Below are 14,300 nucleotides of genomic sequence, written 5' to 3' on the forward strand. Positions count from 1 at the left end.
CAGTACACCAAATACACAAAATAATGTTCTTTTTAGCAACATCATATGACCCCTTTAACTTCCGGTCTGTGTTTGTTTATCAGTCTGGCTATGGCGCCGGCTACAAACGCAGTTAAAGTTAAGGTGATGAGTAGACTGAAGTTGGGCTCAGGTGGTTGTGCTGTGGGATGTGTTTCCCATACATTTATTTATTTGTGGCTTGCCACAATATCAAAACTGACGGATTTTCCAAAAGGCTTGGTTGAATAAACATGAGCACGTACTGCACGTTTAAAAATCAAAACGAGGTGTGGGTGTTTTTATATCACTGTATTTCTGAAGGAAGACTATCTTTAGAAAATTTTCTGTCATTTTCATTTCATCTTACATGTTATATGCCTGATAAAGCAGCGTTAGTGAGCTCAGCGCTGCTTTGTGTACAGCGGTTACTGGGGAAACCTGTTTCTCCCGCTTTGAAGCACCTCCTGGCAGAGAATGAATTAGCATTTTCAGTAAGTCCGTCTGATTTACAAGGCAAACATATTTTGCTTTTCCTATATCCACGGGTGCTGGGGATAATCCGCGGGTCGGGTAATAAAAAATGCATTCTGATTATTTGCGGGTGGGTCGCGGGTGGATAACATAAATAATAAATGATGCAAATATTAACTACATTTTTTTTTTAATACATTTTTTTCATGAGGCAGACGATTTCGTGTGTGTGTGTGTGTTTGTTCGCCTGATCGGGAAGTTGTAGTGACAGAAACGGTGACATTCCAGGTAAAGTTTGAAAGGAGTAAAGCCTGTTAATGCTATTGAGTAGGCTAATATATGGCCAAAGAAGATATTTTGTTTCATAAATAAATGTTAATTTAAAAGCAGCCCACAATCAGCGTGTTATGTTACCGTTATCCCTTATGGCTCCGACAAAAATTTGTTCCGTCCTCCACGCTGTGACAACTCACAAAAGACTATTTTTAGCCAAGCAGCGTGGAGAGCCGCTTCAGAAACATGCCGCGGCTGGCTCGTAAACACAAGCACTGACTAGAGTGGCCGCGATCAGCTCCGGTAGCCGTGGAGCCATAACGTGCCGCAGACGTGTGCAGTGAGGCGCAGATCGAGAGCCGCTTCAGAAACGTGCCGCGGTTGGCCGGTATACACAAGCATTAGAGCGGCCGCGATCAGCTCCGGTTCCCGTGGAGCCGTAACGCGCCGCAGACGCGTGCAGTGAGGCGCAGATCAGCTCTAACGTCACTGAATCTGCTGTTAAAAATTAACCATCCATTCATCATATCATCATGCAAAACATACACGACAAATAGCGAATTTTTCATTGTTTCTCGAAAGGTCATTTCCACACCGGTGTGGCGCCAAATCATTTATGTCCCCACGCATCATGTACGTCGTCACGCGTTATGTTTTATTTAAATAGTTTTCTTGTGTTTTTATAATTGTTCTTTTTAGTTTTAATTTATATTTATTTTAGTTTTAATAATTTTAGTATTTCAACTAGTGGTCGACCGATAATGTTTTTTTGACAGCCGATGCCAATATCTTAGAGAGCCGATATAAAGCCGATATATATATAAGTATATTTTTTATTTTAATTATAATTTTTATTTATTTTAATTAATGTTTGAGAAACTTGAAATAATTTGAAAATGAATTATATTAAAAATAAATGTGTAAAATAAACATACTTATACTTTAGATGACAACTTCCTGATTCTATAATTCTATTACAGTATTTTTCACAAATAAAGAAATATTTTAAAATATATAAACAAAAAGAAAGTAAACACTGTAACCAACAGGGCACTCGGTAATCTGGGAAGTTTGTGTGCTTTGGGAATCATATTTTTTCAACTAAAGCCAAGGTAACACTCATTTTACATGCAGCACGCAGTAAAAATGACATGAATATGACAGTGCGCAAATGCATAAATCAGCATAGTTTGAAATAACGAGTTTAAAGTTGATCAGTGCGTCTCCAGTGAAGCTGAACTCTCCTCCTGTCCGGATTCAATTCGCACGGATCGACTGTCACGCAGAGCACACACAATCATGCAGGATACAAATGCACACTTCACAAGATCTCACAGCTGGATTTGACTAAGTCTGCAAGGTTTGTGAAATTAAATGTTCATTAGTAATTTAAAGGTTTGTTTAAATGATATGCGTATTTGCTGAATGCTGACGGCAAACGAGAAAGTATTTTGTCTGCCTTTCTGTTACTAATAATATAAAAGCAATCGTTATAATACTTTTTGTATACCTTTTAAATCATTTGTTCAACAGTTCTATCTGATTATTAGACAGACTTCTATCTGTGTTAGGCAGAACTGTTAAACAACGACAACAAACAATGAAGAGGGAGAATGTGAGCACTGTGTGCTCTGGCGCTGCCGTTCTCAGCGCCGTCAAAATAAAAGTCCCGCCTCGAACACATCGGCCAGGCAGAAAAACTTATCGGCCAATGCCGATATTTGAAAAATGCCAAATATCGGCCGATATATCGGCCTTGGCGATATATCGGTTGACCATTAATTTCAACTTAAATGTAAGGCAATATTTCTAATTTTATTTAATTTTTTAAAAATGTATATTTTATTTCAGCTTCAGTTTAATTATGTAAAATTGTCATTTTAATAGTTTTATTTTCATGTAGCTGTAACAACGCTGCTCTGTTGATCATATTGCTTATAGGATCGTCACCCCTTTCAGCAAGTTAATTTTCCGGGTTTGGAGTCATCAGACACTTAAATCGGACATTTTGCTGGGCATGGCCGCTCTGGAGGTCAGCGAGACCTTAAAAGCCAACAATATGAAGAGTGAGTTTCCATATTCTCCACTTGTGTGAATCTTATTCAGAGTCAGGCCTCTGTAGTGTGTGTTCAGAGCGTTTTGGGTTTTATTGCCTCTTTGTAATGGAGAAAGGCAGGTAAACGGACTCGTAGCACCAAACAAAGAGTATTTTCAGATACTTTACAGATACACTCACAGCTAATGTGAATTACAGAACTGCAGATTGAGTGAATGCAATCTTAAGTGTCACTGTGAGCTTGTTTACCTCGTGAAGTCAATTTAGCTTTCCAGCTCAGCTTCTATGAATATGCTTTAAAAGCGTACATTTATTTAATCAGCTTTCTATTGCTATTCTTGTGGTAAAACATGCTTGCAAACTGCAGTGATGCCTGACATGTGAGCAAATCATTCTTGCGAGTCAGTTCTTTTCAATGAATCTTTTAAATCTATTCATAACTCAGTCAGAATGATTCGTTCATGAAATGTTTTGAAACAAGATGGTTTAAACATTTTTATTCAATATACCCTGGAAATGTCATGGAAATTCATTGATCAATCAGGATGCTGCTTTTACAGGCTGTTAACATTCATCTTTTAGTTCTGTAAGTAGTGTTATTGTAAAGATTGTGTGTGTGTGTCTCAGTCAGTGAGGTGGTGCAGACGCTGCAGTTGAGTTCAGACAGAGAGCGTGCGGAGATGGTTGGAGATCTCTCAGTGTGTCTCGATGGACTGCAGGTGGATCCCGAGACTTTTGCTTCTGAGGAACAAAAGCACAGTTGAGACCTTCTTTATCCCTACAAAACACACTCGGCTTGTTTTCAACAGCAGTTAATAGATTTAGATTCTTTGCTGTTTAAAATAAATATTTCCCACACGTGACATTGTGTATTGTTTCTCTTCAGTCACAGATGCTGTTGTAAATGGAGAATCCAAACTGAACGGGGATGTAGCAGGAAGGTAAAATAAAAATTGCTATGCTATTTCTGAGGGAATGCTACCATAATATGTGTAGAAAAAGAGCTTGAATCTTTCTTCTTTACTTTTGTTTGTGTTCTTAGTGAAATTAGTTCTCCAGGGAAATATGTTGACTGCCTACTCTGACGTTTTATAGATCATAATGCATAGTTTATTGATACATAAAAGCCTTTTTATTTTATCTGCTGTTATATATTCTCATAATTTTTATTTACTTTTAAAATAAAAGTAAAAATAAAAAATGTTATGCATAAAAGTTATGGCCAGATTATTAAATGTTAGCAGTTGAATTGTGGAGACATAAAACAAGAATGTTGTAGATTTAATTTTTTAAAAAATCTTTCTATTTAGATTTAATTTTAATTTCGGTAATTTTATGTCAGCTGCTGTTATTGAATATTAGTTGTTAGCATTTAAATTTCTATTTAACTGTAATTTATTTTATTTCAGTTTAATTCAGTTTTAATAAGACGCATTACAAATTATGGCCAGATTATTGAATGTTAGCAGATTAATTGTGGAATATAAAACTTCTATGTCATGCACATAAAACAGCAGTGTTGTAGATGTTAAAAATTACGTATTTTTTAAAAACATTATTTTTGTTTGTAGCTTTAAATTGTTTTTTTATTTCAGTTTAATGCAGTTTCAAAATAAAAAGTATAAAAAATGATGGCCAGATTACTGAATATTAATAGCTGAATTATGGAATATAAAAATGATTTGTCATGCACAAATAGCAGGAATGTTTTTGTAAAATTATTTATTTAGCTGTAATTCATTCTTATTTAAATTTCCTTCATTTTAATTGAATGCATAAAAATTATGGCCAGATTTTTGAATGTTAGCAGTTCAATTATGGAATATAAAGCTTATATGTCATCATGCACAGAAAACAGACATTTTCTTGATGTTAAAAAATCTGTATATTTTTAGCTATCACCAATCACCTGGACGTTTGTGTCTGTTTGCTGTTGGTCTAGTCGACATTCTTCCCCATCCAGTGACATCGCTGATGAAGCACCGCTGCCCAACGGTCATGCAGTGGAAAATACGGTGTCTGCCTCTCCATCCGCAGGGGCCCTGAGGCCACCTCGACCCCAGCGGCCGCCACCCGCCTCACCGCATAAACCTATTTCCTCCACAGGTAGGAACATTACCAGAGGACTCACATCCTGCATTTTCATAGCATTTGAGTTTGGATTTAAGGCTTCTTTGGCTGCATTTACACTGCAAGTCTTAACGCACAGATCCGATCTTTTGACCATATCCAATTATTTGGTCCGCCTGTTTACAGTAGGGGTGGGACAAATATCGATATGGCGATATATCATTGTCCTTCTCCATGCGATACGAGAATCGATATCTGGCGCCAAATATCGATATTTTACTACAATACAATACTACAATATATTACTACAATAAGGCACTCTATATACATTTCCCTGCTCCCAGCATCTAAAAAATGCGTGGAAATCGTGGCCGCATCATTTCCACCTTCTTTCCAAAGCGCTCTGAGCAACCATGAACGTGTTCTCTATGAAGATGGGGAAGCACGAGGAACCGAAGGATAAACAGATTTCCAGCCACTGTATTAGCTCTACTGCTATATATATGTTTATGGAGATGAGAACTAAAAAACTGCCCCGGAACAGCTATCAGCGTGGACTTTAGGCATCGATCACATTATTATTGCAGAGCACATATCGAGTCCGTGAGTAGCCTAACCTCTCCGCTCGGATCTCAGGTGGATTTCCCTCAGTATTTGAGTGAGAGAGAGTGCCCCGGGGCATCCAGTTTTATGTCAACAAAACTGGATGCTCTCCCTCTCTCCCAGGTATTGCAAGTGCGCGTTACGCAGTGTGGGCAGTGGGCACCGAACGGCAGAAACATAAATCTGCACCTATGGCATGGACGACGAAACAGAACCTCGTCAGAGCCGTAATGCGGCACAGAAGTGTGCAGTGTGTGTGCTTGCCGCGCGTCTACATTTGAAATAACGAACCTGAGCGCGCAAAAGACACGATGTGAATGGCTTTTTTCCTCCCTGCATGTCATGTGTGCGGGGCTCCGTTTTTATGATGAGAGGAGAGGAAAGGTTGAGAAAGCACTCCAGGTAAATTTTGAAATGTACCAGGTTTATATATAGGCTATATATAAAGTTGATAAGCAGTTAAATGTGTTGGTTTACACACAAAGAAAAGTGTAAGCTTTTAGTAAGTCCAAGAATAAAATGATTAATTTCCTTAGCATGTTAAATTTGATTTACAGAACTTTTGTGTTGTTTTCTAACAGTTTGGACTTGAATAAAGAGAGAAAACTTGCACTTAACCTTTTCACAGGCATTTTGTTTTCATAGTTATCATGATGTATCATTATAGAATTGTCTAGCAATATATCGATTTGCAGAATCACTGTATCGTGACATCGTATCGTGAGCCATGTATCGTAATTCGTATCGTATCGTGAGGTACCCTGCGATTCCCACCCCTAGTTTACAGTAGGGCTGCAAATAAAAATTTGAATTTCCAATATTCATAGAATTAAAAAATATATATAAAAATCCACATTCGAATGCAAAAACGTTGCATTGGAATGTTAGGTGTGTGTCAGACAGCCTTATCAGTGGCGCATGAAATGCGATGACGATGTATATGTCATTGCTTTTTAATGTTTTTGTCAGCCTATCCAGTTGAACCCACTAGATGCGGCGATGCTGTGTTGTTCATTCAAAATATTGTGGAAAAAGAGAACATCATTGCGGAGAAGATCTTGTTTAGGTCAAAACCGAAACCAAGCTGTTCACACAGAACGCATATTTTGCACATTTTCTAGAGGGACGTCTATCAGCGTTGCACTCATGTCTCGCACAAGAGAGCCATATGTTTAGAAAGCATGTAAAATGTCAAATTAAAGTAAGTTCAACTTTTAAAAAAGCATGTCCTTGGACTTTATGATGGGATTTTTTTCCCATCCCACTGCATCTCATGCTTTTAAATGAAAAAAGTACTCTGTGTGATAGGCTTTTGTCCCTTTTTATTAAACTATGCATACATGATGCTGTTTTGTTTATTTTGTTTATAGCAACTTAATTATATTTGGTTTATAAACATTGTGCACTTTTTCACAGATAGTCATGTTAGTCATGTTATTTAATAAGTGTGCATTAGTAATATTTGGTATTAGTAATATTACTAATATTAATACTTCCTTCTCAATACGAGCGCATACAGCAAGCCGGCATTAAAACGCTATCTTTATGGGCAAACGTGCCGCCCTCGCATTGGGAGTTCTGCAGGGAATTGGATATGTGTGTTTACACGTAGTTCGGATGTCCAGATATCGGATATTGAAATCCACATTTGGAAGTGGCCCAGATCCGATACAAAAAAATCAGATCTCGTGTGGATTTTTGTGTTTACACGTGCAACCAATTCCGATCTGTGTCAGATATTGCAAGGCAAGGCATTTTGTGCCAGTGTAAATGCAGCCTTTAAGGCAAAGTTGCCTGCATTGTTTTTTAGCGTCCTCTGCTGGCTCGACTCCCACTCACGGCAGCAGCGCTCCCAGCCCAGAAACATCTCCACGGGTGTGTGAGAACGGAGAAACAGAGAGTCAGGGGTCAAGCTCAGGTTCAGGGTCAAACCAGGCCCCGAGGGCCAGTACAACGCCACCCAGAGCTTCACTGATCAGTAACGGCCCTCTTCCTCCTGGGTACGTCATACAATTACAGTGAAGGAAAATTACAAGCAAGTCAATGCAATCAAAAACATCTTGATGCTGCTAAATGTCAGGATGACTGAGTGAAAATGAAGACACTATTTAATAGCAAGCCTGTATGGATTTAGTCTGATATCTTTTCTTTTTGTTTCTTGGTTAATATGTGTAGCTGGGAGCAGAGAGTGGATCAGAACGGCCACGTTTACTACGTGGATCACATTGAGAAAAGAACCACATGGGAAAGACCAGAACCGCTACCAGCAGGGTAACCATGCTGTCTTCTTTAGAGATCACTTTATAGTTTTACAGATTCATCAATTCGCTGCTTACATATGTTTTTATTGTGTATTTACCTACTGACGTTAGACAAGCTCCCAGACATTCGTTTTAAAACAGCATCTGTTGATATAGCATTTAAGAGGACTTTGGATTCATATATTTAAAGCCTGTTTAGTTTTTGTACTTTTATTGATATTTATTTTTAAATGCCCGTATCGTGAGGTACCCTGCGATTCCCACCCCTAGTTTACAGTAGGGCTGCAAATAAAAATTTGAATTTCCAATATTCATAGAATTAAAAAATATATATAAAAATCCACATTCGAATGCAAAAACGTTGCATTGGAATGTTAGGTGTGTGTCAGACAGCCTTATCAGTGGCGCATGAAATGCGATGACGATGTATATGTCATTGCTTTTTAATGTTTTTGTCAGCCTATCCAGTTGAACCCACTAGATGCGGCGATGCTGTGTTGTTCATTCAAAATATTGTGGAAAAAGAGAACATCATTGCGGAGAAGATCTTGTTTAGGTCAAAACCGAAACCAAGCTGTTCACACAGAACGCATATTTTGCACATTTTCTAGAGGGACGTCTATCAGCGTTGCACTCATGTCTCGCACAAGAGAGCCATATGTTTAGAAAGCATGTAAAATGTCAAATTAAAGTAAGTTCAACTTTTAAAAAAGCATGTCCTTGGACTTTATGATGGGATTTTTTTCCCATCCCACTGCATCTCATGCTTTTAAATGAAAAAAGTACTCTGTGTGATAGGCTTTTGTCCCTTTTTATTAAACTATGCATACATGATGCTGTTTTGTTTATAATTGTTTAAGCAACTTAATTATATTTGGTTTATAAACATTGTGCACTTTTTCACAGATAGTCATGTTATTTAATCGCTTTAATAAGTGTGCATTAGTAATATTTGGTATTAGTAATATTACTAATATTAATACTTCCTTCTCAATACGAGCGCATACAGCAAGCCGGCATTAAAACGCTATCTTTATGGGCAAACGTGCCGCCCTCGCATTGGGAGTTCTGCAGGGAATTGGATATGTGTGTTTACACGTAGTTCGGATGTCCAGATATCGGATATTGAAATCCACATTTGGAAGTGGCCCAGATCCGATACAAAAAAATCAGATCTCGTGTGGATTTTTGTGTTTACACGTGCAACCAATTCCGATCTGTGTCAGATATTGCAAGGCAAGGCATTTTGTGCCAGTGTAAATGCAGCCTTTAAGGCAAAGTTGCCTGCATTGTTTTTTAGCGTCCTCTGCTGGCTCGACTCCCACTCACGGCAGCAGCGCTCCCAGCCCAGAAACATCTCCACGGGTGTGTGAGAACGGAGAAACAGAGAGTCAGGGGTCAAGCTCAGGTTCAGGGTCAAACCAGGCCCCGAGGGCCAGTACAACGCCACCCAGAGCTTCACTGATCAGTAACGGCCCTCTTCCTCCTGGGTACGTCATACAATTACAGTGAAGGAAAATTACAAGCAAGTCAATGCAATCAAAAACATCTTGATGCTGCTAAATGTCAGGATGACTGAGTGAAAATGAAGACACTATTTAATAGCAAGCCTGTATGGATTTAGTCTGATATCTTTTCTTTTTGTTTCTTGGTTAATATGTGTAGCTGGGAGCAGAGAGTGGATCAGAACGGCCACGTTTACTACGTGGATCACATTGAGAAAAGAACCACATGGGAAAGACCAGAACCGCTACCAGCAGGGTAACCATGCTGTCTTCTTTAGAGATCACTTTATAGTTTTACAGATTCATCAATTCGCTGCTTACATATGTTTTTATTGTGTATTTACCTACTGACGTTAGACAAGCTCCCAGACATTCGTTTTAAAACAGCATCTGTTGATATAGCATTTAAGAGGACTTTGGATTCATATATTTAAAGCCTGTTTAGTTTTTGTACTTTTATTGATATTTATTTTTAAATGCCATGTTTTTATTGTTTTTATTCTTTTTTTAAAGGTTTATGTTTTCTGACCTGTGACCTTTTAGCTGAATTTTATGTATGAAAGTAACAATAAAATAATTATTTGTGTTTAAAATAATAATAATAATGATGATAACAATTATTGTTGTTGTTGTTTTGCTATCAGCAATCATCATCAAAAATGATCATTGTTAATTTTGAATTAATAGGAAATAATAATATTAAGAATAACAATGACACATATTTTTATATAATGACACATTAGTATTATTATTATTATTAAGTGGGGTTTTTTATTCTCCGACATGTGACCACTGACCTTTTAGATAAAATTGGTATGAAAAAGAAATGCTAAACAGTTATAATTATACTGAAATAGTAATAATAATTATATAATAATCATAATTGTTATTGTTGTTGTTGTTGTCATCAATTATCTTCAAAAAATATTTCATTTTTAAATACTACTACTACTAATAATTACAATAATAAGTGTTATTATTATGATGATGATGATGATTATTATTATTGTTATTTAAAAAGGTATTGTAAATGTAAAAATTGCGGGTGAATAAAACCCAAGGTCAGAAAGTGTCCTTGATGAGCAGTTGTTTGGAGAATCTTGTGTGTGTTTTGTGGTAGCTGGGAGCGTCGTTTGGACCCGATGGGCCGTGTGTACTACGTGGATCATATAAACAGAACCACCACATGGCAGAGACCCACACTCGAGTCGGTCCGAAACTACGAGGAGTGGCAGAACCAGCGTAGTCAGCTGCAAGGAGCCATGCAGCGCTTCAACCAGAGATTCATCTACGGAGTGAGTGAATTCATCAGGCCTGTCACGATAACAACTTTTTGTTGTGCGATATATTGCCCCAGAAATAATTGCAATAGGCGATATTATTGTCATTTTAAGCCTCTACATCGAGCCTCTATATTTCTCTAATATTTTGAATGAATAACGCAGCAACTGCGCATCTCGTGGGCAAGACTAACAAAACATTACAATGCAACAACGTCACTTACATCATTATCACCGCATCTCGTGCACCACTGATGACGCTCCCTGACCCACTCCTAACATTCAAATGCAAATGTTTATTTTAAATTCGACTAATATTAATTTTTTTATTCACAAGCTCCTCATCACAGGCAGGTACAGCACTCAATTCAGCATGTGTTCGTGTTTGTGTGTGCGGTCTGCGTCACTCAGAGCACGTGCCTATATCGTGCACTATATCGAACATTTTGTATATCGTTATCGAAGAAGGTGTACCGTCGATAAATATCGATACCGTTTTATCGCCCAGGCCTAGGCATATACTAGGCATGTACATATATTGCGTAATAAGTCGATATATTGATTATTGCGACAGGCCTACATAAAAGAGAAAGATCAGTCAGCCAGTCAGACTCTTTTCAAGGGATTTTAAATGATTTTTAAATAACCCGAGCTGTCCTTGCTCTTCTCTTCAGCTGCAGGAACAGCTCGCGCCCACAGCTAATAAAGAGTTTGACCCTCTGGGTCCTCTGCCGCCGGGATGGGGTGAGTCACCGCTCTATCATTTAATGCGGCATACCCTCGTAATAGAGCAGGTCACGCTGTCTTTTCTTGAACCTGTGTGTGTCTGCTGGTGTGGCCCACAGAGAAACGGACAGACAGTAATAGGAGGATGTATTTTGTTCACCATCCTACGAGATCCACACAGTGGGAAGACCCTCGAACACAAGGGTGCGACGCAATCACAAACTATCCACTGCCAGTGTTATTTTATTAATTATTTATACACTTTTTTTTATACGCAGCTTTTTAAATATTTTATATTTTCTTTTTTTTTCTTTTTTTTTACTTTTGTCGTTTTTGTTAGGTTTTTTTTTTCATTTCTATTTTAGTTGTATATATATATATTTTTTTTTAATTTAAGTAAAATTTTTGTAATTTTATGCACTTGTTCGGGATATTTTTTAGTTTTCATTTATTTCCATTTAGTATTTTTTAGTTAATTTCCAAAGCAACATTTCTCATTTTTGTTCAGTTTTTCATCTAATATTTATATTTTCTTTTATTTCAGCTTCATTTTAAATAACAAAATATCTTTTAATACTTTTAGTTCGCTATAATAACCCTAAATTGTCTCCTTACTATATGAATATTATTTTTTAATCATGTTAGACGTAACAGAATGAAATGACATGCAATATTATGTTTGTTGAAATGAGCTGTTTTTGTGTGTCAGGTTGTTGAATGAGAAGCCTTTGCCGGAGAGTTGGGAGATGAGGTTCACAGTGGACGGGATTCCCTATTTTGTCGATCACAACAGGAGAACAACGACATACATCGATCCCCGTACAGGAAAATCCTCCCTGTCAGTCCTTTTAATAGCTTGATATATAAAGAGAAGGTCTTTTGTGACATTCTCAGATGCATACATTCAAAATGCCATACGTAAACAGAAATAGAAATACTTCACATAAGTTTACTGCAGGGCTTGTTTTAAATAATATTGTGTATTAATGTTTTACAGTTGTCTGTTTCTGTCTTTTTGAACCTGCAGTGAGAACGGCCCTCAGATCACATACGTACGAGACTTTAAAGCCAAAGTGCACTATTTCCGCTTCTGGTGTCAGGTAGGACCTCACATACAAGTGGCATTAATTAAAAATGCTTTTTTTTTTTAGTTGCTTTGACACTATTTTCATTAATCTTCAGAACTCCACAAAACTGATCAAGCTTTTGTTAAAAAAACTGGCTATTGTTCTTTCATTACGCTTGTAAGTGATTAATTTTTACAGAGTCAGTGTTTAAATCTTCATTGTTTGAAGTTTTAATCAGCAAAACACAACAGAATAAATCTAGTCATTTTAATGGCTGTTAATTAACTTTTATTTTTTTCATGTTTAAAAATTTGATTTTTTTAAAAATTCAGGTATTATATATAATTAATAATCATAATGATTAACAACAATGGTTTGATAATTAATATACAATCATTAATTTTAGTATAATTAATCAGTTATAATAAATGACACATCATTAATTATGCAAAATGGTTTTTAGGTGCGATAAAAGGGATTTTGTTTTGACGGTATGCATAAGCATTTGAAGAAAAAAAAGTATTTATTTGAGCTGTGCTTAGAGATGAGTAACGTAAAAGGCTTATGAAAATAGTACCAAAGCAAACAAAAAGGTTTTTGCATGTGTGATTTATTTTGTAATAAAATCCGTTTTTAATACCAAAGCAACTAGCAATGCCTCAGCACATTAAGATCCACGTCAGCCGCAAAACACTGTTCGAGGACTCGTTTCAGCAGGTAAATTTGACAAGTTAATTCTGCTTTATTTGTGTAGTTGTGGCATGCAGACAGAAGTTAAATGCTTGTGAATTGATTTGTTTAGATTATGAGTTGCCATCCGCAAGATCTGAGACGGAGACTGTGGGTTATTTTCCCAGGGGAGGAGGGACTTGACTATGGAGGCGTGGCCAGGTATATTGCATCATTTACAGGAAGTGATGAGTTTAGTTGCTATATGCACACACACACACACACACACACACACACACACAATAATGTTGTGTTTCTGTCATAGGGAATGGTTCTTCCTGCTGTCTCACGAGGTCTTGAACCCCATGTACTGTCTGTTCGAGTATGCCGGCAAAGACAACTACTGCCTGCAGATTAACCCCGCCTCCTTCATCAACCCTGACCACCTCAAATACTTCAAGTTCATTGGCCGGTTCATCGCTATGGTACGACAGACCTGGACAGTGGAGACACACTAAAGAATCTTCGTTTGAAATGCATTGAGCTTTTTCTGTTCTCTCTCACACAGGCTCTGTTTCATGGGAAGTTCATAGACACGGGCTTCTCTTTGCCTTTTTATAAGCGCATCCTGAACAAACCTCTGGCTCTGAAAGACCTGGAGTCCATCGACCCGGAGTTTTACAACTCGCTCATCTGGATCAAGTGAGAATGAGTTACAGAGATAATAAGAGACAATAGTGAGGGCTTGGGCATTAAAAGTGTGATAATTGGGGATATGAATTACTAGGAAATTAAGAATCATTATTGGTCCTAACTATGAAATGTTTTTCCATAGGGATAATAACATAGAGGAATGTGGCTTGGAGATGTATTTCTCGGTGGATAAGGAGATTTTGGGAGAAGTCACCACACATGAACTCAAACCTGATGGAGGAAACATTCAGGTGACAGAGGAAAATAAAGAGGAGTATATCAGGTAAAAAAATCTCACTTATACAGCACAGATAAATTACAGACAATGTTTTTCATTTCAAATAACATTTAGAATTATTATGTCTATAATTATATATTAAATATTAAAAAAATATGAATATGTATTATACACATTTTTAATTATAAATTAGTTATAAATAGTATACATAATATATATATATATATTATATTATAATAATTTAAAATATTTTGTAGATTTACAAAGTTAGCTGCTTTATATATATATAATTACTTTTATTACATATAATAATGACATTATATAATATATAATTATTATTTATATAATTATATATTAAATATGAAAAAATGTATATGTATTATAAATA

At 36.8% G+C, this 14,300-nt stretch overlaps 1 protein-coding gene across 8 annotated transcripts in view; it reads left to right on the top strand.

Annotated features, from left to right (window-relative positions):
- The window catches only part of LOC107666068 (E3 ubiquitin-protein ligase Itchy-like), a 28,511-nt gene that overhangs the window by 8,189 nt on the left and 6,022 nt on the right, over positions 1-14,300 (top strand). For 3 of the 8 annotated variants that reach the window (XM_016457159.1, XM_016457158.1, XM_016457162.1), the window contains exons 4-19: positions 2,686-2,810; positions 3,428-3,559; positions 3,687-3,741; positions 4,743-4,906; positions 7,284-7,473; positions 7,649-7,744; positions 10,360-10,534; positions 11,194-11,263; positions 11,365-11,449; positions 11,955-12,083; positions 12,273-12,345; positions 12,958-13,029; positions 13,115-13,203; positions 13,307-13,466; positions 13,550-13,683; positions 13,817-13,957. In XM_016457159.1, coding sequence (XP_016312645.1) covers positions 2,686-2,810; positions 3,428-3,559; positions 3,687-3,741; positions 4,743-4,906; positions 7,284-7,473; positions 7,649-7,744; positions 10,360-10,534; positions 11,194-11,263; positions 11,365-11,449; positions 11,955-12,083; positions 12,273-12,345; positions 12,958-13,029; positions 13,115-13,203; positions 13,307-13,466; positions 13,550-13,683; positions 13,817-13,957 — 1,890 coding nt within the window. Of the gene's footprint in view, positions 1-2,076; positions 2,105-2,499; positions 2,540-2,685; positions 2,811-3,427; positions 3,560-3,686; positions 3,742-4,742; positions 4,907-7,283; positions 7,474-7,648; positions 7,745-10,359; positions 10,535-11,193; positions 11,264-11,364; positions 11,450-11,954; positions 12,084-12,272; positions 12,346-12,957; positions 13,030-13,114; positions 13,204-13,306; positions 13,467-13,549; positions 13,684-13,816; positions 13,958-14,300 lie in introns of those variants that run through there. The other 5 variants (XM_016457167.1, XM_016457166.1, XM_016457164.1 and 2 more) reach the window with 5 other exon arrangements.

This window comes from Sinocyclocheilus anshuiensis, unplaced genomic scaffold, assembly GCF_001515605.1.
Source record: "Sinocyclocheilus anshuiensis isolate Anshui unplaced genomic scaffold, SAMN03320099.WGS_v1.1 scaffold447, whole genome shotgun sequence".
NCBI classification, from domain to species: Eukaryota; Metazoa; Chordata; class Actinopteri; order Cypriniformes; family Cyprinidae; genus Sinocyclocheilus; species Sinocyclocheilus anshuiensis.